We start from the raw sequence: 26,955 nt of genomic DNA on the forward strand, positions 1-26,955 counted from the left end.
GGTAATCAAGGTGGACCTTGAGTTTCCCATCTTCCTGCCCCAACTAATTAACGCTGAGATTACAGATGAGGGGCCGTGGATGTGTGTATTGAGGGTGTGTCGCTAGGGACCTCATGCCTCGGCTCTCCCGACGGAGCTGTCTCACCAGACTTCTGTTTCATTATTTTTTAACATTTGGGTTGTCTTTTTTTTTTTTTTTTTTTCCTCCTGAGACAAGGCTTCTCTGGGTAACCCTGGCTGGCTTGGCTGGCTTATGTAGTCCAGGATGGCCCCTCAGGGATCTGCCTGCCTCTGCCTTCTGAGCACTGGGATTAAGGGCATGCAATGCTACTGCCCAATATCATTTGGGTATTTTTTTTTAATGCCCTGCAAGAGGTTGGCGGCCCTCTCCATTGTCTTTTTCACTGACTTGAAGGTTCCTGTTTTTAAAGATACTAGGAAATTCTCATGTAAGGGTTAGAAACATTTTATTCATCTTATCAATGCCTTTTTTTTTTTTTTTATTTGAGACAAATTTCATTGTAGAAAACCAGACCAGACTGGCCTGGAATTCACAGAGATCCAGCTGCCTTAGCTTTCCAAATGCTGGAATTAAAAGTATGTGCTACCACACCCAGCCTTGTTTCCAGGTCTCACTCTGTAGCCCAGGCTATCCTTTAACTCGCTATGCAGCCTAGGCTGACCTCAAGCTCAGGGCAATCCTGCCTCTGCCTACTGGGTAATGGGAAAACAGGCTTGAGCCAACAAACCCAGTATTGTTAACGCATGTTAGTGTCTTGTGATATTTTATGTAGAAACATTTTGTATTAAGACAGGCCTATTGTTTTTTTAATTATTGTATTTATTTGAGTGCATACGCGCATGTGTGCACTTACCTGGCATGGCGTACATTATAATCAAATTCTGAAAAATAAAACAAACAAAAGGCCAAGCAAGATGGCTCAGTGGGGAAAGGCTTGCCGCTGAGCCTAATGGGCAGCCTATGGGCAGCCTGCTTCTGGGTTGCCTAGTAACCTGTGATGTCATCACGTGTTGCCCACCTGATGTGCCCACCAGCAGACAGGGTTCAGCTGCACATGCACAAGCTACGAAAGGACTAGCCTGGCACTTTGCCTTTCTCTTGCTTTCCTCTCTTGCTCTCTCTGCGTCATTTTCTCTCCTGAGGGGGGCACCATGCCTCTCTCTCTCTCTCTCTCTCTCTCTCTCTCTCCTTTTCCCCTCTATCTCTTCACCTCCATCCAATAAATCTCCCTAATAAAATATCTGTTGTATGCATGGCATCATTTTAAAATAAATATTAACACTAATGCCCTAAGTTCAGACCATGGAACCTTATGGTGGAAGGAGAGAACGAACTCCCACAGTTTGTCCTCTGACTTCCCAACACATACACACTTTAAAACCTTTTGTGTCGAAGCCCATCTTGGTGACCCATGCCTGCAATCCCAGCACCTAGGGAGGCAGAAGCAGGCAGATCTCTGTGAGTTCTAGGCCACCCTGGTCTACAAAGTGAGTCCAGGGCTACACAGAGAAACCCTGTCTCAGAAAACAAACAACATTTTTGTGTTGAGGCTGGGGGGATGGCTCAGCAGTTAAGAGCACTTACAGATCGAGTTCAGTGTTAATTTGACTGCAACTCTTTTATACTTCTAGGTTAAGAAATATCTGAGTTCTCAAGATGCTAAATCCAGGCAGTGGCATACCTTTCCATTTCTTTCTTCTTTTGTGAAAATGTAAGTTTTGGCCAGGCTCTGTCTACGATCGATCAGCTCCTGTAGTCCAGCTACATGGGGAGCACAGGCAGGGCCAAGGCTAGGAGGCTAGCCTGGTCTACACAGTGGTGTTCCACTGGAAACAATAGGACTTTGGATACAGCTCAGCTATGGATATCTATTAGGCAGCCGCCCTGGGTTCAATGCCCAGCACTGCCAAAAAAAAAAAAAAAAAAAAAAAAAAAAAAAAAAAAACAGGCATGGCAGCAAATGCCTACCCTCCAGAAGTGGAGGCAGGGAGATCAGAAATTCAAGGTCATCCTTGGCTACAAAGTGATGCTATTTTCAGGCCAACCCGGGTATTTTCAGGCCAACCCGGGCTATCGGAGAACCCACCAACAACAACAACAACAAAAAAAAAAAAAAACAAAAAAACAACCAAATAACAGCAACAACAACAAAAACAAAACAAAACAAAACAAAAAAAAACTAACAAGAAATCATCCCCTGGTTGTGAGAACTGCTGAGCTCCTTTTATCTTTTTTTGTTTTCCGACTATTTGATAGTTTTGTTGGTATTGTAAATATTTTCTACTATGTTACCAATTTTAACCTAGAGTTGACACATGGGATTCAAAACACGCGCTGGTGGACAGAGCTGGCCTGCCTGTAGCAGCTGGTCTCCACCCCTATCTGCATGACCAGCACCTGACTCCATCGCACCTCTGCTGTGAATGGTTTGGTACTTTCCATCTGTTTGCTCAGAACTGTCAGAGCCCCTACCAGCTGACCCTGGCCACCTTCTCTGTTCTCTGCACCTCTGTGGGCTGGAGTAGCCGCCCTGGGCCAGCCCCCATGCTGTGGTCAACCTCTTTGGGGGACAAGGACATTGAGGATCACAGATGCAGCCCACATATTGATTGAGGCATAGCCTACTCTGGGCTCCCGCGTGGTTACAGGCCACCTAGGCCACCTCCTCTAAGCCGAGTTCTACAGACCACCTGCAGGTGTGGACTGTCATGGAAACTCCCCAGTGTGATGGAAAGTCCAAAATTCTACAGGAGTCTCTCTGTTGCTCTCCCACAAGAGTCTGGGGGATGCCTGTCTGTAACAGTCAACCCTCAGCCAATGGTGGACGCTCTGGGATGAGATCAGGCTTAAAAAAAAAGTGTAGACTTTGGCCTTACAATGCAGTTTTTAGTTCTTTGTCCATTGCCTTTGGCAGAAGAATCCCCGTCTGCCCCTACACAGGGAGACTCTCCTAAGTGGAGAGAAAGCCCCGGGATGCAGGCATGACTTCAGAAGGATGGTAATTCTGCAAAGCTGAGCCAGCTACAGGATCAGCACTGATCACCCCAAGGTATACGCACTGCCTTGGGCATCCTGGGTGCTTAATGAATGTATTCTAGAGCTTGTGGACCCAGAGGCTCCATCAGTGCCCTTTGTGTTCTTGAGACCCTGGCAAGGTATGAGCACGGGAGCAAGGGACCAGGGCCTACGTCCACCCCGACATTTGTCAGTGAAGAGATCCTGTTCTGGATAGCAGGAGTCATATTTGTGCTGGGTTTACAGGGGACGGTGGGTTGGTGTTTCCATAGTAAATACATACGTGCAGAAGACAGCAGGAGAGGCCAGGGAGCAGGAGCCTCCTTCGGGGATGAGGGACAGGTGGTGCCTCTCAGGAAACACAAATCCATTTTGGCATCACCCAAGGCTTCCTTCTCAGTATCTGTGGAAGGCACAGTGAGGGGGTCATCAGCTCCAAAGCTGCATTCAGAGGTGCTGTGGTTATGGCTTGGAGCCTGGTGATGGATGGTAAGAAGGGTCTGTTCCCCACTCACAGCCCTTAGATCATTATCCTCCCCCACCTATCTTTTGACACACAGACCCTGGCTCTGAAGTGACTGATTCTTCATAATGAAGCTCTCCCCTCTTCTCCCAGCTCCTGGTCCTCATGCTGAACCACCTCACCCATTTTCAGCACCTATCCCCCCACCCCGTCCCCATTAACTGGGGAGCAATCTCAGAACATGCTGAACTCTCAGGGGGATCCTGAGTTAGGAAGTAGAAGAACCCAACAGAGACCAGGTCAGGGCAGATCACACATGGTTTTCTGCCCAGGCTTCCCTATGAGGCCGCCCCTAGGAGGGTGCTAAAGGAGTCATCCATGCCACTGAGCCCACCTCCCACTGTACCACATGGCCCCAGCCCAGTGCTGTGCTAACAGGTCTTACCCTTTGCTTCTATTCAACTGTCAATACTCATAGTGGCCGGGACCCCAGCATAGACCTGACTGTAACACTTTGCTCTAAGAATTTGTCACCTCTCAGGCCACTTCCAGATGTAGGCTCTCACCTAGCCGGGGGCACAATTTCCACTCATGTCCATCTCTGCATCCCTTTCCATCTGCCTCCAGGACACTTCTCTGATTTTCTTGGAGCCCCTGTCCTTCAGGGGTCACTACTCAAGTCCTGAGAATGCTCCTTGGACTATGAGGGGAACAAGACAGGAACTTGCATGGTCCAGGAAAATCTGTCTAGGGCAGTGATTCTCAACCTGTGGGTCACGACCCCTTTGAGGGGTCAAACAACCCTTTCACAGGGGTCACATATCAGGTATCCTGCATTTCAGATAATTATGTTACGATTTGTAACAGGCAAAACTACAGTTATGAAGTAGCAAATGAAATAATTTTATGGTTGGGGGGTCACCACAACATGGGAGCATTAAGGGGTCCCAGCACTCGTCTAGGGGCTCTCTGGCTTCTTGGCCCTCCCTGTTGCACTCTGCCTGATAGACCCTTAGTTCAATGAGCCGGCTACCTCTGAGTTTAGAGATGGGCCTTGGGTCCTTTCCACCCACCAGCACACAGGATGGACCATCTACCTCCTCCGTCCTGCCAGAGTCTTCCATCCCACTTCTCCAGCCCTGGGTCCAGGGCAGCTAGGGGAGTCCCATCCAAGTCTACTGTCCAGCCCGTTGCTGAGGCTTTTTATTGTGGCTACACAGAGGTGCCGGCACATCTGGGCAACCAGGGTGCGTCTGGAAGCACTGATTTGGCTCTTCCCTTCACCATTTATTTTATTCCGTTTTATTTTAGGCATGAGTGGCTTGTTTGCATGTATGTTTGCTCACCATGTACATCATGCAGGGCCAGTAGAAACCAAAAAGGGGTTTCAGATCCTCTGGAACTAGAGTTAAAGATGGTTGTAAGGCATCATACCATACGGGTGTCTGACAACCAAACCAGGGTCCTCTAAAAAAGCAACGAGTGCTCTTCTCTGCTTGCTGAGCCATCTCTCTTGCCCCCTTTTTAAATTCAGTGTGTGTGTGTGTGTGTGTGTGTGTGTGTGTGTGTGTGTACATGCTTGCTTGCATATGTACACGGGTATGGAGCTAGAGGTGAATATAGATGTTTTCTTCAATTGTTCTCCACCTATTTTTTCTTTTTTTTTTTTAAAGACAGGGTTTCTCTGTCTAGCCCTAGCTGTTCTGGAACTCACTTGCTGTAGACCAGGCTGGCCTCGAACTCACAGAGATCCGTCTGCTTCTCTCGCTGAACCTGGAGCTTATCATTCTGCTAGTTGCTTGGTCAGTGATCTTTCCAGCCCGTCCTGGTTTTTCTCCACAAACAGAACCCTCTGTAGAGAGTCTGGAGGGGTAACCTACAGCCTCCTCTACCCCCAACCGGGGCAGCTGCCCTGGATTCCACAGGAAAGGAATACCAGCTGCCGCCCTAGGGCCTCCTGAACCCAGCGGCAGGACACTCTTTGTTCCAGCCTGCAGAAGCTGGGCCCTGATTGGCTCCAGGGTGACCAGCAGCCAATGCTCTTTCTTGGTTGAAAGTATAACAGAGCCCTTGAGCAAGGCAAACGTCGCCTTTCCCCAGCTAGGGAGTAAGTATATACTCCCCGAGAGCACCCAGACACCCAAGGAAGGGAGAAGGGAACTCCAGCGCGCGCAGGCCGGCAGGGGGCGCGGACGCGAGGCCCTTGTGGAGAGCATGGCCGGCGGGGATGGGACGCTGCGCCGCCTGCTGAAGCTGCACCGCACCGATATCGCGGTGGCTATAGACAGCGCCTTTCCACTGCTGCACGCCCTGGCCGACCACGACGTGGTCCCCGAGGACAAGTTCCAGGTGGGCTTCAGGGCAGTGGCCTCTGGCGCCACTCAGTCTCCCCACTCCTCTACCCACAAACCTAGGTGATCCCTCCCAACCCCTGCCAACACCTATGCTATACCCACGCCCTCCCTCTACCAGCCAAGGAGTGGCCCCAGCCCTCCTCAGGAGACCTCTCCAGGTCAAGTTCCAGGTGAGTCCCCTAACCTCACACCCCCGTGCCCCCCAACTCCTCAGGCCCCAGGGATTGGCAGGAATAGACCGGCCTCCCTTCCCGAAGAGACAGCGGGGGGCTGGGAAGGGCAGGTGTTGGAGGTAGGGTGTACACAGGTAACCCAATGTCTTCACTGCAGGAGACGCTGCGGCTGAAGGAGAAGGAGGGCTGCCCCCAGGCCTTCCACGCCCTGCTGTCCTGGCTCCTGACCCGGGACAGTGGGGCCATCCTGGATTTCTGGAGGGTTCTCTTTAAGGACTACAACCTGGAGCGGTACAGCCGCCTGCATCCTATTCTGGATGGCTTCCCAAAAGGTGGGCCTGTGCTGATGTTGGTGAGGGCCATCCCAGCCTGTGGGTAGCACTGGGGTTCCGGGTGTAAGCCGAACCATGTTTTAAGGGAACCGCTACAACCCCAGCAGAACCTGAGAGGCAAAGGGCAGAGGCCTGCCCCCCCTTCCTCAAGAGCGTCCTGTTCTAGCGCCCACCTTGAAGAGAAGGCTCTAAGATGGGGCCCTTGTTCCTATCCCCGAGCTGCAGATGTGGACCTCAGCCAGCCCCGGAAAGGGAGGAAGCCCCTCGCTGGTCCCAAGGTCACAATACTGCCACCCAGACCCCCCACCAAGAGGAAAGCACTAGAGGAACCTCGAGCCACCCCGCCAGCAACCCTGGCCCCAAAGAGCACCTCCAGCCCAGGTACTCAGGGAGAGGAGCTGGGTCCTCCCCAAATGACTCTCAGGAGCTTACTGATACCACCCCAAGGAGGGCCAGAGCCGCAGAGTCACGTCTGAGTGCTCAGACCTGAGCATCGGTGGAAGCTCACGGCCTCTCAGCTTCTCACTGGTCTGAAGGCCGAGTTCCTTCGTGGTGAGGCAGGCAGGTGCTTTTGATTTCCTTTCTGTTGAAGAAGGAAACAGCCTGTGCCAGCTTAAGAACTCTCAGGGAGCCAGGGAACCCATGATCTGACCCTGCCAGGTGCTTTCTCCCACCCCCCCACCTCACTTTATACCCTGGGCCCACCAGCACCACCCCAGCCCAGAAAGGAGGCCTAGCCTGCCTCCACCTCCCTTTCCCAGGCTCCCACCTGAAGACCAAGCCCCCTAAGAAGCCAGAGGGCAGCTCGGAGTCACAGCGCCTCCCGCTGGCAAACGGTGAGTAAGGCCACGAGAGCAAGGGGCTGACTGGAGGTTGGAGGGAATCTGATCCCATTGGCCTCAGCTGGGTGGTGGAGACAGAGAAAGATGGAGCCTCCTTGGGCCCAAATGTTTTTGTCAGTCACCCCACACACATTGCTCTGGGTGTCTCCTCCCAGACCTCTGTCCATTCTAGTGCTCCTAACCTTCCAGAAACATAGCCTTGAGGGAACTCTTCCTGGTCTGCAGCAGGGCCCAACCTTGACCACACCCACCCAGGGTCCCAGGGATTCCGCACACCTGTGCTTCCTGGTCCTCATGCCCAGGATGGCTTAGGAACTCTATGCCCCAGAACAATGGGTCCCCCGCCACCACAAGACGCTTGTTTATCGGCCGTCGTGGTCTACCCTGGCCCCACAGAGCTGTGCTCATGACTTTGCCTATGCATTCACTTATATTGTGCCTTCTCCAGGACTTCAGACCATGGCAGCTTCCGTCCAGAGAGCCGTGACTGTGTCCTCTGGGGATGTCCCGGGAACCCGAGGGGCTGTGGAAGGGATCCTTATTCAGCAGGTGTTTGAGTCAGGTAAAGGCAGGGGAAGCAGGCTGCCAGGGAGACAGACGCAGGCCCTCAGAATGGGAGGAGGTGGCTCGAGAGCAACTCTGGCCGAGGCTGAGTGCCAGGCAGGCAGTGTGCCACCTGAGTTCTGCTGGCTTTGGAGCGCAGTGGCGACGCTGAAGGCCCTCTGCATGGGGAGCTCTTCTGTCAGGCCAGCGTTCCGTTGTCACATCCAGCACAGAAAGCCCGCCTCCTCCACAGCGGTGGGTGCTGTTGAGTCACAGACGACATCCTTAGACTGCATGCTCCAGTTCTCAAGCACCATACTGCAGACCCAGGACAGCCCACCACCTCCTACTGCCCTTGCCTCTGGCATCTATGGCCTGTCCAGTCTCCTCATTTTTGTCCAGGCTCCTCCCACAATTGTGTAACTACTAGGTAGGCTAGCGGGTCACTTTATACAGCCACCCAAATTATCTACACAGGACAGAGCTGAGGGCAGGGCAGGATCACTCATCATTGTGGAATCTGCTCCATCATATCCCCTCCGTCCTGGTCATTGGACTTGGATGCCACTGACAGCCAGGATGCCCTAGTCCTGATGCCAGCCCTGGTCTGTCCTCCTCAGGACAGCCTCAAAAATCTTGTCCAACTCTTCTGGGGGCTATTATAACAAAAGGCCCTAGGCTTATGACAACAGATTCCAAAGCCTAAGTATGGACAGTGACATGTCCTTCCAGAGGCTATTGAGGGTCCCTTCTGTCATCTTTAGCACACAGTACTGCTGTAATGCTCACTTGTGGGCAGTGGCTGTGCCTCCCTCAAGCCTGACTAGGTCTCTCTGTTTTCACCTCTCTTTGTGAGGACATTGGGTTTAGGGTCTAGTATGACATCACTTTTATTTATTTATTTATTTATTTATTTATTTATTTATTTATGAGATAGGGTTTCTCTGTGTAGCGGTAGATGTCTGGAACTCACTCTATAGACTGGGCTGGCCTCATAGAGATCCCCCTGCGTCTGCCTGCCAAGTGCTGGGATCAAAAGTGTGTGCCACCACTGGCCAGCTATGATATCATCTTAACGGATTATATCTCCAAAGACCTTGTTTCCAATAAGGTCCTACTCTAAGCTTGTTGGGGGGACACTGTTTACCTTACTATAATCCCAGAAAGATTCCCTCACTGTGCCCAGCACCCAGGCCTCAGACCTGGCAGTGGCTGGGGGAAGAGGGAGAAACGGTAGGCTGCAAGTTCTGCCAGCTGCCCAGTGTGAGCTCAGACACGGATGCCTCTCTTCCCAGGAGGATCCAAGAAGTGCATCCAGGTTGGGGGAGAGTTTTATGCTCCCAGCAAGTTTGAAGACCCAAGTGGTAGCACAAAGAACAAGACCCGCAGTGGTGGCAGCCTAAAGCCGGTGGTCCGAGCCAAGGGAGTCCAGGTCACCATCCCTGTAAGCATTACCCAGCACGTCCACCTTTGGGGAGCCGAGCCTTGGGGAGCCAAGCCTCCCCTACACAGTTCTTCCTGGGCATTGGAGTTGCTTCCCACAGGCCCCTGATACTGGTGGCCACGTGGATCTTCCCTGGCCCTGGCGACCCCTTGTCCATTGCAGGGCAGAGATGAGCAGAGAGTGGGCCAGCAGTGTGGTGTCCCTGTCCTTCCAGCCCTCCCCAGTGAGCCCCAGGCTCACCAGGTAAGCCCAAAGAACAGAGGGATCCTGACCAGCGTTCAGTCAGGACCTTCTGTCCCTTGTCCTCAGTGGTCAGCTGCCTGGAACACAGAGGTCTGAACTCCTACCTATGAATCGCACCTCCCTTCCTCCTCCTTCCCTTCCCTCTCCTCCCACTTTCTCTCACTTTCTTGGAAGTTTTCTTTCTGGCGATTCACTTTGGGAGATTTCAAATTAGTCAGAGCAGGTGAGGTTCTCCCTTTCAAATCACACGTTCAGCTGGGCAGTGGTGGCTCACACTTTGAATCCCTGGAGACAGAGGCAGGCAGATTTTTGTGAGTTCAAGAGCAGCCTCATCTACACCCCAAGTCCCAGGACAGCCAGGGTTACACAGAGAAACCCTGTCTCAAAACAAAGCAAAACAACAACAAAAATATCACACATTCAGTCCAGACTACAAAAGCATCTTAGCTGGGGGTGAGTTTGGATTGCTGCTAAAGCGAGTATGAGGTCCTCTGGGAATATCACGGTCATCTTCTCTTCTCCAGCACCACTGGTGTGGGTGTGCCTGCTATCATTGATTATAGATGCCAACACCTGAGAGCCAGGCACTCTGCTGGCCCCCTGGCCATTAAGGGCTGAAGGGTCCAGTTCTATCCTGCTCCACAAAAGCGCCCTGGTTACTGGGGGCCTGTGGAAGTAGTCCCCTAAATGTCATAGTCACTGTGCAGGGCTAGCACAGCCTGGCATCTGGGAGCTGCTGCTTCTTCTTCTTTCTTCTTCTTTTTGTTGTTTGTTTGTTTGTTTGTTTGTTTGAGACAGAGTTTCTTTGTGTATCCTTGGCTGTCCTGCACTGGCTTTGTAGACCAGGCTGGCCTCAAACTCACAGAGATCCGCCTGCCACTGCCTCCCAAGCGCTGGGATTAAAGGTGTGTGCCCCTGAGCCCAGCTTGTTTGGGAGCTTCTTGAGGACCAGTGGTATGCAGACTCAGAATTACCTCTGTCCTTACCAAAGCATAAGGTGGGGGGTGGAGGGAGTGATAGGAGGTGCCCAGGGCTGACAGGGAACCCCAGGCTCATCCACCTGCTGTCCTATTTAGTGGGTGGGGGTCAACCTAGGGGACTGCCTGGAACCCAGCACCTCCTAGGACTGTGGGAGAGCTAGTATTGCAAAGGCCTTAGGCAGCACAGGGGTCAGGCAGGGGCCAACGAGGGAGCAGAAAGGGAATCTGGAAGTCAGTCTGTGGCGGTGAGCATTGTAGGAGGAGCCCTTCCAGAGTGGGTCTCTCAGGCGGGCACTGTGCTCCATTCCGGGTCTGCATGGGTCCTCCTTGCCTGGTCAGAAGAATGAGGACGAGTGTGCTGTGTGCCACGATGGAGGTGAGCTCATCTGCTGTGACGGCTGTCCCCGGGCCTTCCACCTGGCTTGCCTGTCCCCACCTCTGAGGGAGATCCCCAGGTGAGCAGAGCGCCCCATCCCTGATGGATATTTATACCGTGGCCACCCTGATCCGCCGCTGTCCTTATCCGCAGACCTTAGAGAAGCTTAACAGCCTCCAGCCCCACAGAAGGCTAGTAAGGCCCCTTCAGGAAAAGTCGTGCTATAGAGCACTGGCTATGGGCATGGTAGGATTCTCTTGACATGCCACTTGCCTCCCCTCCCTGCCACAAGGCCCCCCCTAAATGTCACACCCACAAAGGCATACTGTCTACCCCCATCACTGGCTGCGTAGGCCTCTGTTCTGGAGTGTGCAGCAGTCTGTGGGGTTCTAGCCTGGGCTCTGCCACTTGTTTCTCTCTGATCTTCTTCCACCAGGGTCCTCCCCTCCTGCCCTTGCTCCTCCCTCCCCAGCTGGCTCATCCATATAGGACCATGGGTGTTCTGAGAATGGAAACAGTGCCGCTGAGGGAGGGCCCACAGCTGGGCCAGGCCTATGACAAGCAGGCACATGTGTTGAGGGTTACTGGGCATGGGGATTTTCTTTCCCCCAAGAGACAGGGTTTCCCTGTGTAGCCTTGGCTGTCTTGAACTTACTCTGTAGACCAGGCTGGCCTCAAACTCACAGAGATCTGCCTGCCTCTGCCTCCCTGAGTGCAGGGATGCCAGGCATGGGGAATTCTTAAGGATTAGCACAGTAGCACTCTCTGGCCAGGGCCACCCTCCAGGGGTAAATAACCCATGTCCTATTGACTTTTCCTTGTGGTGCCCAACTCTCGCATCCCCGGCCTTGGTTTCCCATCTGTGAATGACATGGTGACATGGAGGGTTCCAAGCCACCCCTGCCACACAGTTCTTGGGGTCTGTTGTCTCTGCTTTGTCCTGCATGCCTGTGACTGCTGGCTTCGTGCATAGCGGCCTCTGGAGGTGTGCCTGCTGCCTCCAGGGCAGAGTCCAGCAGAACCTGTGCCAGGCTGAGGCATCCAGGCCCCTGGAACCACCTGCAGAGACACCGGTATGCCCTTACTAGGTCACCTCCTTTCTCCTCTCTGTCCCTCGACAGTCCTCCCTCCCGGCTTCTCCTGTGAGCCCTGCTTGCCCTGGCTGTAGCGCCCTTCCCTGGTTCAACCTCATCAGCCTTTACGGTGAGCTCCCTGTGGGGTGGAGGGGTCAAGAGGTTAAGGACAGTTTCCCAAGATGGCTCTGCTCCTCCTGCCTCTTCATTGCTAATATTCTCCAAAAGCCTTGGTGGCTTTCTCTTGTATTATGCCCCACATCCTGTTAGAATTCCCTGTTTGCTCTGACAGGCCCTGAGGCCACCATCAGCACATCTAAACGACAAGAATGAAAGCTTTTGCTGAGAGCATTGGAGCCACACACTTAGCCTTTTCTTCTTTTTTTAAATGATTTGTTTAAGAGCCTTGATTTATTAAGGTTCTTTGAGACAGGGTTTCTCTGTCACTCTGTAGACCAGGCTGGCCTCAGACTCACAGAGATCCACCTGCCTCTGCCTCCCTTAGTGCTGGCATTAAAGGTGTGTGCCATCATGCCCAGCTCTTAAATTTATTAAAAATAAATAAATTTATGTGCATTGGTGTTTTGCCTGCATGTATGCCTGTGTGAAAGTGTCAGATCCCCTGAAACTAGAGTTACAGATGGTTGTGAGCTGCTATGTGGGTGCTGGGAATTGAACCTGGGTCCTCAGGAGGAGCAGCCAGTATGCTTAACCACTGAGCTATCTCTCCAGGCTATATCAGGCCTCTTCAACCTCAGACCCACCACAGCAACCCAGTCCTGACTCTGAGGTGGTGCTGAGCAGTGCCATGTGACCCTTAAATTCTAGGTCCTCCTGGGGCTGAGGTCAGCTTCAGAGGAGACCAGGGGCCTGCCCAGGGAGCTCCCAGCCAGCTCGGATCCTGCCATCGCATATGTGAACCTGCTGGCCCCACCTTCCACAGCCCCCCTGCCTCTGCTGGAGCCTTCAGCACTACGCCCTCTGCTGAGCGCTGGGACTGAGGGGAAGCAGGTGAGCGAGGGGGATCCCCGGGGCCTGGGTGCTATCTTCTCGGAGCTCTGGACCTTCAGGACAGTTATGAACCCAAAATAGGGCAGCTGGTAGACCCCTAGAGGCTAGGAATTAGAAGGGCATTCCAGAGGGCTCTGCCAAAGGGAAGAAGGTGCAGCAGGAGGCACCTCGGCTATGAGGAAAGCCCCTCCAGGGGCTCCTGCGTAGCTGTCAGCCCCGCCACACAACTCTGGCCTTCCAAAAGTCCAACTGGGCCTTCGAGATGGCTCGGCAGGTGAACGAGCTTGCTGTCAAGCCTGAGGACCTGAGATGGTCCCCAAGACTCAGGAGGAAAGACTCACTCTGCCGGTTGTCCTCTGATCTCTATATGCACACACACAAATAAATAGTGAATTAATTAGAAAGGAAGGAAGGGAGGGAGGGAGGGAGGAAGGAAGGGAGGGAGGGAGGGAGGGAGGGAGGAAGGAAGGGAGGGAGGGAGGGAGGGAGGAAAGGAGGGAGGGAGGGAGGGAAAGGGAAGGAAGGAAGGAGAGAAGAAGGAAGGTCTAGCTTGGTTATCTGGGTGACACATTCTCCCCCACCATGAAGCAGGACAACAAATGCAGAATCTCCTTGTGAGTCCCAGAATCCTCTAGGCCCTGCCCATCTCCAGCGGCCACATTCCCTACAAGCTCCTCTAGAGCCCTGCATTTGGTGGGAGCAGAGCTGGATGGAGTAGCCCACAGAAAGCAGCTTGGAAGGCTGCTTTTTGACAGCTGCTAGGGTCACTCCTGCCCCCTTGGAACATGAAGGCCTCAGAACTTCCAGCCCTACTCACGCTACCTGCAGCCATGTTGGTGGGGTATTAGGGTGAGCAAGCGAGCAAGGCACTGTTGGCTGGGTTGCTCTCTCATGCTCCTACAGGGTCCAGCGCCAGGTGCGCGGTGCGGTGTGTGTGGGGACGGCACTGACGTGACGAGGTGCGCGCACTGTGCTGCCGCCTTCCACTGGCGATGCCACTTCCCGACTGTCGCTGCCCGGCCAGGGTGAGTGAGGTGGCGAGGGCCGGAGAGCTGCTGGCATCCCTACCCACCTTGACGGTTCTCAGATCCAGCAAGCTTTCCCCACTCCTCTAGGACCAACCTCCGCTGCAAGTCCTGCGCTACAGACCTGACCCCCACGCCAGGCGAGGCTGCCCTCGCCTCTGTGCGTCCGGCCCCTGGGCCTGCCAAGGTCAGTGTGTGGCTAGTCGGGGTGGGAGTCTGTGGGACCCACTAGCCATGTGTCCCATTCCTTCTCTGCTCGTTTGCTCGTTTAGGGTCTCACTGCAGATTTCTGGCTGTCTTGGAACTCACTCTGTAGACCAGGCTGGCCTCAAACTCAGAAATCCACCTGCCTCTGCCTCCCAAGTGCTGAGAGATTAAACGCCTGTGCTACTACTTCCAGACCTCCCCTCCCCCAGACTAGCACTGAGATCAAAGGTGTGCGTCACCACATCCGGCTCTCCAATTACTTTTTTTTTTAATTTTTTTTTTTTTTTACAGAGTTTCTCTGTGTAGCCTTGGCTGTTCTGGACTCATTTTGTAGCTCAGGCTGACCTCAAACTCATAGAGCTCTGCCTCCCCAGCTGTTGGGATCACAGGCGTGTGCCACTGTGCCCTGCTCCTTAATTACTTTTACAGAGTGTAAACTCTGTAATTTTTAGTCCAGCCTGGTCTATATCATGAATTCCAGGTTAACCAAGGTTACACAGTGAAACCCTCTCTAAACAAAACAAAGCAAACCAAGTATTTTAAAGGAAATATCCCAAATAGCTATGAACTCACTGTTGGCACTGGGTCCCCTTGTTCAGGGAGCTCTGGACCTACAGGGCGGTTGGTTTAACCCAGAATGAGACAGCTGGTAGACCCCTAGGTGTCAGATCCTCTGCTGACATTGGGAAGTACAGCTCAGAAGGGCTGAGGCCTCCAGAGTAGCCAACTACAGCCCTGGGTAAGGGGAAGGAGGGAGAGAGATGACTCCATTTGGGGAAGAGAGCCAAACCTTTTTGCTGACCTCCAAGAACCACCCACCCGAGCCCTCTCCCCAGCTGGACCTCCACTTTCATTAACTGGACAGGCACTTAGCTCTGGCTGGAGATTTAAGGTCCAGGGAGGGATCCTGTATTATGCAAGATGGCACAGCCCAGTAGCAGACTGTAGCTCTCCCTGATAAATCCAGCTGCAGGCTGACCCCATGTAACTAAGAACCATCTGTGAAGCTACATGGAAACCTACTGATCCTAGGATCGTGCTGGTAGCATAGGACCCGGAAAGGCATGGGGCAAGCTTTGCTGAGCCTTTAGAACAGTGGTTTTCATCCTTTGGGGTCAAATAATCTTTCACAGGGGTTGCCTAAGACCGTTGGCAATATCAGATATTTATGCTTCATAACGGTAGCAAAATTATAGTTATAAAGTAGCAATGAAAATAATTTTATGGTTGGGGGTCACCGTAACATGAAGAACTGTATTATAAAGGGTCAGGTCATGACATTAGGAAAGCTGAGAACCAATGTGCTCTAGAGTCTAGACACAAGCAGGGAAGATGGGCAAGTGAACTTCTAGAACAAGGAAGGAAAGCTGGGCATGGTCGCTCACACCTGTAATCCCAGCACTTGGGGAGGCAGAGGCAGGCGGATCTCTGTGAGTTCAAGACCAGCCGTTCTACAAATTAAGTCCAGGACAGCCAAGGCTACACAGAGAAACCCTATCTCGAAAAACAAAGAAACAAAGAACAAGAAAGAGGACTGGGCAGTTGGGCCATTCACTGTGAGCTCCTGTTTGGAGTTCTGTCACTATAGCCTGGAGATCAAGTTCAACCAAGTAGAGCTCACGTGGCCAGTGGGAGCTGGTGACAGGCAGAGGGAGACACTTGCTGGGTCCTGGCCACTGTGTCTCTCGAGGGTGGAGTAGGGGTGGGGTTTAGCTGAAACAAAACAAAACAAAAAAAACCCTCTCTTTTTCCCTGAAGGCCACAGGCAGTATGTAGGACAGGTCAGTTGCCCCTACTCTGTCTGCACCCCAAGCCTGGGAAACTAGGCATGAGTCTGCCCTGTGGTGGGGGATAGGCTGCTGCCTCCCCACCCTGGAGTTCAGCTCCTGGTCCCCAGCCTGCTGCTAGGTTGGGTTAACTGTTGACTCTTTGGTTCTAGGTGGGGGATGATTCTGCTGGTCAGGAGCCTGTTCTACATAGGGACGATCTCGAGTCCCTCCTGAATGAGGTACTATGTCACCTGGCCTGGGCTATGTTCTCACCTCCTTTGCTGCCCCCAGGCAGGCAGCAGCCAGTGGACTGGAGTTGCCCCGCCCCCATGGCTGCTCTCCCCAGAACCAGCACTTCTGTGCAGGGTGCCTGGCCTCCTGCTGCGTGTCCACTTCGCCCACAGGGACCCTCACCTCTGGGAGTTCTATTGTCCTCAGAACCAGGGGGCCTTAAGCCCTTGATTTTTGTTGGTTTGGTTGGTTGTTTTGTATGTTTTTTTGAGAAAGGGTTTTTCTGTGTAGCCTTGGCTATCCTGGAACTCACTCAAGATAGACTAGGCTGGCTTTGAACTCACAGAGATCTGCTTGCCTCTGCCTTGTGAGTGTTGGGATTAAAGTTGGGCACCACTACTTTGACTCTCAGAGAGTTGGTAGGGTCTTTAAAGACTTCTCTCTTACCCCTCCCAACTCAGGTTTCCGCTCCTTAAGATGGACAGGTAGAGCCAGATGTGGTGGCCTGGGGCTTTGGTTCCCAGCACTTGGGAGGCAGATGTAGGAGGACTATGATGCTAATCTGGACAGCATGATGAAGCCCTATCTCAAAAAATGTAAGGGGCTAGAGAAATGGCTCAGTGGTTAAGAGTGTGCATTGCTTTTGCAGAGGACCCAAGTTCGGTTCCCAGCAGCCATGTCACGTGACTTATAACTTTATAATTCCACTCCAAGGCAATCTGACACCTCTGGCCTTCTCAGGCACCTCTATACACACACACACAAACACACACACACACACTTAAAAATAGTATGAATAAATCTCTCCTAAAAACTGAAGAAGAAAAGAGAGAGAAAAAACAGGTGTGGTACACACCTTTAATCCCAGCACTTGGGAGGCAGAGGCAGGTGGATCTCTGTGAGTTCAAGGCCAACCTGGTCTACAAAGCAAGTCCAGGATAGCCAAGGCTACACAGAGAAACCCTGTCTCAAAAACACAACGAGAGAGAGAGAAGCCAGAACTTTTTAGGGCTCCATGGGGCAGGGGCCTACCCTAGGGAGTAGGCCACGCACAGTCATATGTGTGGAAGCATAAGAGAGAGATGGGTGGCCAGCATGAACGGGCATTTGAAAAAAACGAAGACCTCCCTCATGATGTCCCACTACTACCATTGGGAAGTCTGACTCCTGGGCAGAGGGGACGGATCTAGCAAAGAAAGCTACCAGGAAGAGTAAGGGACAGCCTGACGGCCAAGCCCAGGACTTACAGACTGCTCTAGAACACTGGCTGAATGGTCCTCCCTTCACTGGCATGTCCTGTGGGGGCCTCAGGTCTCAGCCCCCCGACCTTGAATTAGAGGGTCAGGTTGGGTGACACATCACGATGGCCCCAGTTCCTTGGACATGGCAGAGTGGCACCGGCTCTGAGGAGGTCCAGCCGGCCTGAACGCCCATGTCACTCTCTCCCAGCACTCCTTCGATGGCATTCTGCAGTGGGCCATCCAGAGCATGTCACGCCCGCTGACCGAGACACAGCCCTTCTCTTCCTGACCCCAGGCAGCCCAGGAGGATGGCCAGCGTAGCCCCGGCCCCCACCCCACCTCACCTCATCGGATGAAGCCTTACACCTGCAGCCACTCTGTTCTGAGAGGACATGCTGTTAGCAGAGAAGCTGGGCTGGTTAGGACCAAGAGCTGGCTGGTTCCGGCCGACTCAGCCAGCAGGTTTTGGTGTTTGCGGGGAATCCCGAGTCCTGGAATTAAAGTCACTTCTGAGGGCTTCTGCGGGGCTCTGTAGTGAATGTTTGTTTGGTGGTTAGCCATATTCCTGGTGCTTGAAGCTAGGCCAGGGAGAAATGAGTTCACTGCTAGGAGAAAGGAATGCCTTGAGGAAGGAGCACACAGAAGAGTGGATGGCATCCTGTGCCCTTGCAGCAAAGCCTGGGGTCTTGTTGGGGCCTCCGAGGCCTTGTGTGGCTTGGTCCCACTCCACCCTGCATCAGTCCCCTGTGCAGGCCCTGTCCCGTCCTACCCCAGGCCCTTGCCCCTAGGAATCTTCTGTCCTTCTGGGCCATGTGTCTGGCATCATTGAGAGCACAGTTACCGCCAGTGCTACTTCATTTATGTATTATTATTAGTAGTAGTAATTATCATTTTAGAACCAACCTCTGCTGTACATCTATGGTGGAGCATTTTTCCAGGCAGGTCCCAGAGGGATATCCTAGTGGGAGGCACGGACCCCTCAGACAGTGCTATGACCTTAGTCAAAGTAATGGCTGTGAAGCCGGAAGCAGCAGGGATCAGCGTGTGCAGGGGTGTGCTGAGCAACGGCTTGGGACCCTGGAGGAGGGCAGGGAGCGTGTGTGAGGAGGGGAAGCCCTGACCTGTGGCACAGACTCTTGGGCACGGGGTTGGTACCCAGCCAACCATGGAGAGAGCAGGGGGTATAAGTTGGTGTCAGACAGACAGGCTTCCTGACGCCTTCCTAGGCTGTCAGCCCCTCCCTCACCAAGTGTACAGTCAAGGTCCAGTCTTCACCTGTTTCCCGTCCTCATCTCCAGGTAGAGCTCTCAGGCACCCCATGAGAACCCTGTGGCCTACTGAGAGGTCCCGAGTGTCAGGTGGTGGCTGCAGACCTCACCAGGTCCTTAGCTGAGATGCGTGGTTTGTGCATCCCTGTGCGTGTCCTGAAAGGGTCCAGTAGAGAACCAGAGCTAGAGGCCATGACCAAAAGGCCCAGTCCTGGGCATCGTGGGAGGTGGGGCTCAGCATTCCTGAAGACTGCCAGGTGAGCATAAAGGCAGGCCCTAGGACAGCAGGCATCTGACCACTGTCTGTGCCACGTAAGGCCAGAGATGGGGCGGGGTCTCAGGGCATGCACTGTGATGTTGACATCTCTGTAGACCAGGCTGGCCTCAAACCGACAGAGACCCACCTGCCTCTGCCTCTCAAATGCTGGGATGGAAGGCGTGCAGCACTCTTCCCAGCTGCGCTTGAATTTCCCCTCAGTGTGGAAACTGAGTGTCACCGGTGTGCTAGGACAGCCTAACCTGGAGGTTGAGTGCCGTCCCAGTGTGGATGGTAGCTGCACAGAGAAAGGAAGGGCTCGGAACGGCACACGGAAAAACTCGGACACACGGAACAGGGCTCTGCCTGAGTGGGTGTGGGCGTGGGCATGCCTGTATGGAAGCGAGCCCTCTGTCTCTGTTCACCGTGGCGGGGCAGGGAGGTTCCCAGAAGGTGGGAAACAGAGCTACTGTCCTTGTGAGATGTTCTGCTGGGAAAGGTCACTGACAAGATGAAGAGCTAGAGCCCCCGAGGCTGGGATTTGCCAATGAGCTGTCCAGGTAATCCCAGACACCACCATGGATGTGCTTCCATGGGTTCGGCAGAGTTCTCCCCAAGCAGTCTCTCCCCAAAAGTGGAGGGAGAGACCAACCTCAGTCCTTCCCAGCCATGCACTGGCCTCTCCTCACAGGGCCGCACGGGCACCCCATGCCTCAGCTTGGGAATCCTGGAAGACAACAAAGGGCCTGGCATCACCAGAACGCTTCTCCAAAGAGGAGCCCAATTCAGGTTAATCTCCCCCCACCCCCCTTTTACAGGGACCATGAACCTCCATGAAATGGAGCCCTTTCCCTTTCCCTACCTGGAACCTGAGCCCAAATCCTGGCCTCGGAAGCCACCCACACATGGGCTCTTCGAAGGAACACAAGCATCTGCTTTGCCTCAGAGGTGCAAGGGAATCTCCAGCCACCTCTTCCTTCCGTCCTCTTGGACTTCCTGTGTGCCATCAGCCCCCCCCCCCCCCAATATCCCTGCTTCACTTTGTCATTGAGTCCAGCTGGTATTTTGAAAGGAATGAAATGTGGCCTTTTGCCTTTAGGTGGGGCAGGTCCCTGTGGCCCTCCCTCACCCCACTTTCTTTGGCTCCTGTGGGATTGTCATGGCATCCCTTGTTCCTGTCTGTCGATGGGTGGTTTGTCTCATTCATCCAGAACAAGGACTGCTCATGTTAGGCCTGAACTTAACTGAATGAGTGAGTGCGGGGGCTGGAGTGAGGCAGGCGGTGTGTGCCTCAAGCTCCAGGCTCCAGAGCAGCTCTGCTCGCCTTCCCCTGAGTGAAATGGAACTGCGTATTGAGTGAGCGCCATGATCTTTAATAAGCCAGTCTGACTCCATGACAGGCTTTAAAACTGGCTTCAGACTAAACAGGCCTGAATTCCTATTTCTCCAACAGGAAACTACAGTCAGTGGAAACCAGATACAATAACTCAATAACCTCCCCAAAAACCAGAAACAATAACTTAGTAAAGTCCCCAAGCACTTTTGACCAATCAAATTAAAGGTCAGTTAAAAAAAACCCGCTTTGTCTAACTATTCAAAAATGATACTTTGTTATCTGGGCACTCTGTTACCTGGGCACACTCCCTGATGTCCTCCAACTGTAGAGCCAATCGTGAGTTCCCCCATCACCCCTCGATCAGCACCAACCGATCAATGGGAAGATTACCTAGCCACACTGGGAAATCCCCGAACTGTCTTTAAATTAAGCCCGCTTGCTCACTTCAGGGTTGCCGTTCTAGGAAAGGTGGCCCCAGCATGCTGACAGTTTCTGCAGAATAAACACTCCTTGCCTTTGCATACCAACTGAGTCAGAGGTCTTCCTTCAGTGATTCCCGGACTTAACATAAGGACAATGGGTCAAGGCTTACATGACGGGCGTGGGCTCTGCTGACCCTGGTGGCTGGAAGGAGATCAAGGTGTGGGCAGGTGGCTACGTAGCCCAGGCTAGCCTATGTAGCCCAGGCTAGCTTCCAGCTCTCCATCACCTTGCCTTAGCCTCATGTTTGCTGAGAGGACAGAGAGGGCCACCACTCTGGGCCCAGCCTCCTGTTTCACTGAGCCACCGCCATCACCACCATGGCTTTCACCGTGGTGGCTTGCCACCAGCCCCTTCAAGATGGATCCTTAGGTGCACACACAGAGGTGACAGGAGGGTGGCCTGAGGACACAGGAAGGTTAATGAGTACCTGGTCACTGACCCCAAACCCAAGAGACTTATCACTCCTGGATGGAAGTCCATTCTAGATGTTCAGCCTCGGCAAGCACAGGTGAAGAAGATAAAATGAGGACCAACGTTAAAAAAATAAAAATAAAAAAGAAGATTGCAATATGCAGAAGAAAACTAAACCAACAATGGAACACGTTCAAATTCAAAGATGTTTATAGCACAGTTGCTGTGGAGACAGGCAAGCATCCTAGTGGGAGGGTAGAGCCAATAAGCCCAAAGGAGTACTATGGCCAAGACCATCATCCCAATACTCAAACTGAGGCAGTGAAGCCAGCTGCTCATGGGAGCAGTCTTCGGATTCCGTAAGACTGCTCTGCATCCCTCAAATGCTCCTGTTTCGGAAGAAGGCAACCTTCAAGGAGCACTGTCTGCAGACATCACAACCACAGAATTCATGGAAGCAGCCCCGAGTCCCAGGCTAGCTCCCAGGATGACTCTGGTGTGAATGCTGGCATGTCAGAGTCACAGGCGGAGAGACTGTTAGGTGAGGGATGATAGAGGGGAACCATTGGGAACCTTCTTGACCGGGACCTCAATGCCACCTGGTGGCCACCCTGAGAAACAGCGGTTCTGCGAGGCTAGGAAGGCGAGCCAGGGAAGTCCCAAGCCTTGCTCTTGGGCAGTTCTCTTAAATTAAGGTAAGAATTGGTGTTCTTACCTAAATTTTATGCGTAGTGTGTTTTGTGTATGTTAAGTTGTAGATAGAGCCCATTGCAGGGGAGACTGAACCTTGGTGTCTGTAACACTTCACTGCTTATTGCTTAATGCCCTCCAAGACAGATTACAAATGTACTTCAACCAGATTGCCACAAGAATCTGAGGCTTCCAGCTGCTACTCGTTAACTGGGTTTACAGGAGTTTAACCATGTGCTCATGGGACCAATGTAAGGTCAGATTTACTTTAAAATGTTTTTAGACTTTTGTTTTTCGAGACAGGGTTTCTCTCTGCGTAGCCTTGGCTATCCTGGACTTGCTTTGTAGACCAGGCTGGCTTTGAACTCACGGAGATCCCCCTAACTCTGTCTCCCTATGATGGGATTAAAGGCATGCACCACCACGCCCAGCTGTATTTGTTTTATTTTACGTGTATGAGTATTGTGTTTGCATGCATGGATATCTGTGTATTACGCGCATATTTGGTATCCATGGAGGTCAGAAGAGGGCATCAGATCCCTGGGAGCTGGAGTTACAGATGGTTCTATGGTACATTGGGTGCTGAGAACCTAACCTGTCCTAGGGCAACAGGTGTTCTTAACTGCTGAGCCCTCTCTCCAGCTCCGAGTCAGCCTTTTCCTTCCTTCCTTCCTTCCTTCCTTCCTTCCTTCTGCCAGGGCACCAGATCTCATTATAGATGGTTATGAGCCACCATGTGGTTGCCGGGAATTGAACTCAGGACCTCTGGAAGAGCAGCCAGCAGTTATGCTCTTAACCTTGGAGCCATCTCTCCAGCCTCCTGGGTCAGCTTTCTTCAGAGGTGATGGTGACGTGTTCTCAACCACACAGCTGCTGCAGTCTATAGAAACTCATTTTCTGTTCTTTTGTCAACATATTATAGTAGGATTTTTCTCCCTCATGCAAAGCTCTGAACTAAGAGGTGACAGAGCTCTTATATCAGTGTGTTTTACACAGTCAGTGTGAGGCGGGGTCTTAGTCTGTCGAGCTCTGAGAGCCGAGCATTAAGACATTAAAGAGAAAAATCAGTTAATTTGTCATGTGAAATTGCTAGAAATGACAGTGGGTGTAGACTGTCTGCTCGTGGATCAAACTGTAAACGATTCAAAAGACTTTCAACTCTAAGCGGGGTGAGAAGGCACAGCTGTAATCTATCACCTGGGAGGTGGAAGCAGGAGGATCAGGTGTTCAAGGGCAGCTTTGGCTACAGAAGACGTTGTCTCTGAAACAAAATAAAAACAAATAAAATAACAGACTTAGCTGTCTCCTGCCTGTATAGATTGTATAGATTAGGATTTCAACACAGTTGTTTAGGGCACAGATTTTCCCAAATTCTAGTCAGGCCCTAGCTCTGGATTTTGCCTCAGCCCTGGCCTCTGCCCCTGTCCCACTTCATCTAGTTTTATTTGGGGGGGATTTTTGAGACAGGGTTTCTCTGTGTAGTCCTGGCTGTCCTGGAACTCACATACACACCTGCCTCTGCCTCCTGCCTCTGACTTCCAAGTGCTGGTGCTAAAGGCTTGCATCAGCACTGCCTGGTTAGCTTAGATAGTTTTTAGCAAGAATTCTACAGAGTCAATTTGGAGGGAAATGACCCCATCCCAGAGTTTGATTTTTCTGTCTGTCTGTCTCCCTTTCTCTCTCTCCTTTCCTCAGCACCCCTCTCTGTGCATGCATGAGTGTGTGTGTGTGGTTAAGTAGTTAAGCAGGTCACCTCTCCATCCCCTGCAGCATCTCTGCCTGGCCATCTTTATCAAATGTTGTGAATGCCCTTTACATTTCAGGACCAATGCTAGCTCTCCCTCTACGGGAGGCTGCCCCAGGCCGGGCAGCAAGCCCCACAGTAGGCTTTGTGCTAGGCTGTGCAAGATTGAGAATTAATAGCTCTGAGCAATTCTTTTCTTTTTCTAATAATAAAAAAGGTTTATTTATTATTTATACAGGACTCTGCCTGCACACCAGAAGAGGGCGCCAGATCTCACTATAGATGATTATGAGCCACCACGTGGTTGCTGGGAATTGAACTCACAACCTTTAGAAAGAACCTCTGAGCCATCTCTCCAGCCCCGGAGTAATCCTTGTCCATTCTGAGGTACCTGTGTGGGACCCCACGTCCTCAGTGAGGGTCTCTGGAAAAGCAGATGAATCTAAAGGATGTTGAGCCGGACTGGCCTTGCTGAAGCCATTCCCCCACAGGCTGGACAGGGGGCCTTGTAGGCCTGGGTGAAAAGCACAGCGGAACAGAGGTCCTGCTTTGTGACTGCAGTGCGCAGATCTTATGCCGTTTGGAAGAGGTCTCAGCTCCTGTAAATTGTCAGTGAGGACTTGAAGCGTCCCCTCGGATAATAGGGCTAGCATTGCAGGGGGAGCTGGGACCGGCCTCAGACTGCTCACACTTGATGCCCACCTGTTGCTTTTCTACACATACCCAGCTTCTTAAGCTCTGAGCCCAGGTAGCAAAGAGTGTAATTCAGCCCAGCTGAGGGCCATCCTTAGCCTCACTACCCAAGAGGCGAACCACAGGGGAAAGCCACGGAGTAAGCGCCTTATCTTTGCCTGGGGGTGGGGGTGGGGTGGAGGAGAAAAAGCTTTCCACGGCAGCTCACGCCGTGGTGTGAAGCACTGGCAGTGAGAGCACAGCGCCACCAGGTGGCGATCAGCAGTACTCAGGTTAGCTGCTCGGATACTTAGAAACAAAGTAAGCCTGAGCTTGGTAGTGAGTTTGTTGATGACTTAATATTTCATTTATTTTTATGTTATGCATGTAGATGTTTTCCCCGTGTGTTGTTTAGTTTTATATCAACTTGATATAAGCTAGAAATCATTTGGGAAGTGGGAACATCAGTTGAGAAAAATGCCCTTAATAGATTGGCCTGAGGGAAAACCTGTAGGGCCATTTTCTTGATTAGTGGTTGATGAATGATTGAGGGCCCAGCACACTGTGGTTGATGCTAATCCTGGGCAGGTGATCTAAGGTTGTAGCAAGCTAGTAAGCAGCGGTCCTCCATACCCTCTGCTTGAGTCCCTGCCCTGACTTCTTCAATAATGGACTATAACCTATGAGATGAAACAAACCCTTTCCTCCCCAATTTGCTTTTAGTCATGGTGTTTTTCGTTTTTTGTTTTTGTCACAGCAATAGAAATCCTAGCTAAGGCGTGAGAACTAAGCTCACAAAAATGTCTGTGTAAGCTGGGCAGTAGTGGCATACGCCTTTAATCAGCACTCAGGCCAGCCTGAGCTACAGGAGTTTCAGGACAGCCAGGGATACAGAGAAACCATGTCTCAAACAAACAAACAAACAAAAATAAAAAAATTATTACTATGTTATGTGTTATGTTATGTGTGGGCTGAATTACACTCTTTGCTACCTGGGCTCAGAGCTTGAGAAGCTGGGCATGTGTAGAAAAGCTTCCTATTCTTTCTTTTTTTAATTTATTTGTTTTTATTTTATGTTCATCTGTGTTTTGCCTGCATGTGTGTCTGTGTGAGGGTGTCAGATGTTAAAATTACAGACAGTTGTGAGCTGCTATGTGGGTGCTGGGAATTGAACTAAAGTCCAAAGCAGTCAGTGCTCATACCCACTGAGCCATCTCTCCAGCCCCCCACCCCTTTTGTGAGGAAGAGATAGTCTGTCCTGGCCCTCTCTCATTCTCATCACCCACCAGGCTCATTCTACTCCAGAGGGGCTGGAAATGGGGCCTGAGAAGGAGTGGGGAGGGCAGCCCTCCTTGAGCGACAGGCCTCCAGGGAAGAGCCTCCAGGGGCAAAAAGCTCCAGCTCCGAGGCCTGTCCTCTCTAGTGTGATCTAGTCCCTCTGCCACCCTACCCTTAAGCATGCCGGGTCCCTGGATATCCCTCCTACACAACTCACATATCAGTTGCCTCCTCTTCATCCCCACTGTCCCTGGAGCAACCATCACTGCTCATGTGTACCACCTCTCGGCCTCCAGCCCTACTCAGGAGCTCCTCTGCCTCTGGCCCCCACCCACGCCTGCTCCCACAGTTAGTTCATCCTCGAAGGGCACAAGCCATTTTTTTTTTTTTTTACCACTGGCCCCAGGAACCATGCTTGAAATGTCCCGGAGCAAAATGGAAGACAGGCGAGAACAAAACCAAAACCTAGGCAGTCTCAAAGGTTGCCCACGTCACAGGACAAGGTCAAAGTTTCCCTGCTGTGGCTGGCAGCAGGCATGGCTCCTTTGGTCTGCAGAAAGAGCCCTTCCCAGTCGCCCTGCCTGCCTGCCCCTGAGCAGAACCTCTCCCCGAATGGGTTCTGCACCGATACGGCAGAGCTTGGGTTTCAGGGTGACCCTTGAGCCAGGAGCGTGGAGACCTGCTTCAGGTGGGAGTGCAAGTAAGGGTTATTATGAACAGCATGTGAGGGATAGATGAAAATCTGGGATGTTTCTGCAGTCAATCTAGATTGGTGACTAAACTGGGCAGGAGCAGAACAGAAGATCTTGCCATACATGCACAAGCTAATCTGCCCTCTCCAGACTTCCAGGATTGCAGACATAAATACTGTTTTTTTTACTAAGCATGGTGTAGCCCCAAGTCCCCTGTGAATGAGCCTGGTCCTCCCTGACCCAGCCAAGGAACGGGTGAGTAATAGAACCAAGTACAGGTGCTATCTGTGGCCTAATCCTAGCACTGGGGAGGCTGAGGTGGCTGGGTACAGGACCAAGGATAGTTTGGGAGTCACAGAGTTCAGGGCTAGCCTGCATTACACTGCTCCTCCTCCCCAAACATAAAGGAACGTTCATGAAATAACAGAAATAGCTCTGGCCAGCAGAGCCGGGGCGGCAGACAGGGAGACTATTAAGCAAGGTTGGAACATCCTGTCAGGAACATTATCTGAAAGCAACGGGGAATTAGGAAACAGGAAAGAGTGTTGCGAAATGCCAAATCTTGACCGAGGAAACCCAAGCATCCAGAAGGGGTTAGCGGGAAAGGCCAGAAAGGAAAACTTACCAGTCAAGGAAAGCTGGGAGGCCTGTGTGCTCAGTGAGGGTGTGGGAAGCAGACCCACTCTGTCAGCTTCTTCCGGTGTGATTTATGACATCTGGGTGCTCTGGAAGGTTCTCTGCACACTGCCAGAGAATAAAGGTGACCACCAACCCCGCTACA

At 52.2% G+C, this 26,955-nt stretch overlaps 1 protein-coding gene across 8 annotated transcripts; it reads left to right on the forward strand.

Annotated features, from left to right (window-relative positions):
• The first annotated feature begins 5,714 nt into the window (after positions 1-5,714).
• Positions 5,715-17,681, forward strand: Aire (autoimmune regulator). Of its 8 annotated transcripts, none has more exons than XM_021649710.2 (14): positions 5,715-5,849; positions 6,185-6,359; positions 6,585-6,740; positions 7,121-7,195; positions 7,650-7,763; positions 9,040-9,188; positions 9,351-9,431; positions 10,751-10,866; positions 11,761-11,860; positions 12,689-12,871; positions 13,775-13,896; positions 13,987-14,083; positions 16,043-16,111; positions 17,553-17,681. In XM_021649710.2, exons 1-14 carry the CDS (start codon positions 5,715-5,717, stop codon positions 17,631-17,633), a joined length of 1,653 nt encoding a protein of 550 aa, XP_021505385.1. In that variant the 3' UTR covers positions 17,634-17,681. The 8 variants fall into 8 exon arrangements, with proteins under 8 accessions (XP_021505385.1, XP_021505386.1, XP_021505387.1 ...); XM_021649711.2 differs by having other exon boundaries at positions 10,754-10,866; XM_021649712.2 differs by having other exon boundaries at positions 9,040-9,176.
• The last annotated feature ends 9,274 nt before the right edge of the window (positions 17,682-26,955 follow it).

This window comes from Meriones unguiculatus, chromosome 16, assembly GCF_030254825.1.
Source record: "Meriones unguiculatus strain TT.TT164.6M chromosome 16, Bangor_MerUng_6.1, whole genome shotgun sequence".
Classification (NCBI taxonomy): Eukaryota; Metazoa; Chordata; class Mammalia; order Rodentia; family Muridae; genus Meriones; species Meriones unguiculatus.

Coding starts and splice junctions, on each gene's coding strand:
- Aire (XM_021649710.2), top strand. CDS start 5,715: ATGGCCGGCGGGGATGGGACGCTGCGCCGCCTGCTGAAGCTGCACCGC. Junction 12,872..13,774: donor CTGGGACTGAGGGGAAGCAG/GTGAGCGAGGGG, acceptor ATGCTCCTACAG/GGTCCAGCGCCAGGTGCGCG. Junction 16,112..17,552: donor TCGAGTCCCTCCTGAATGAG/GTACTATGTCAC, acceptor ACTCTCTCCCAG/CACTCCTTCGATGGCATTCT.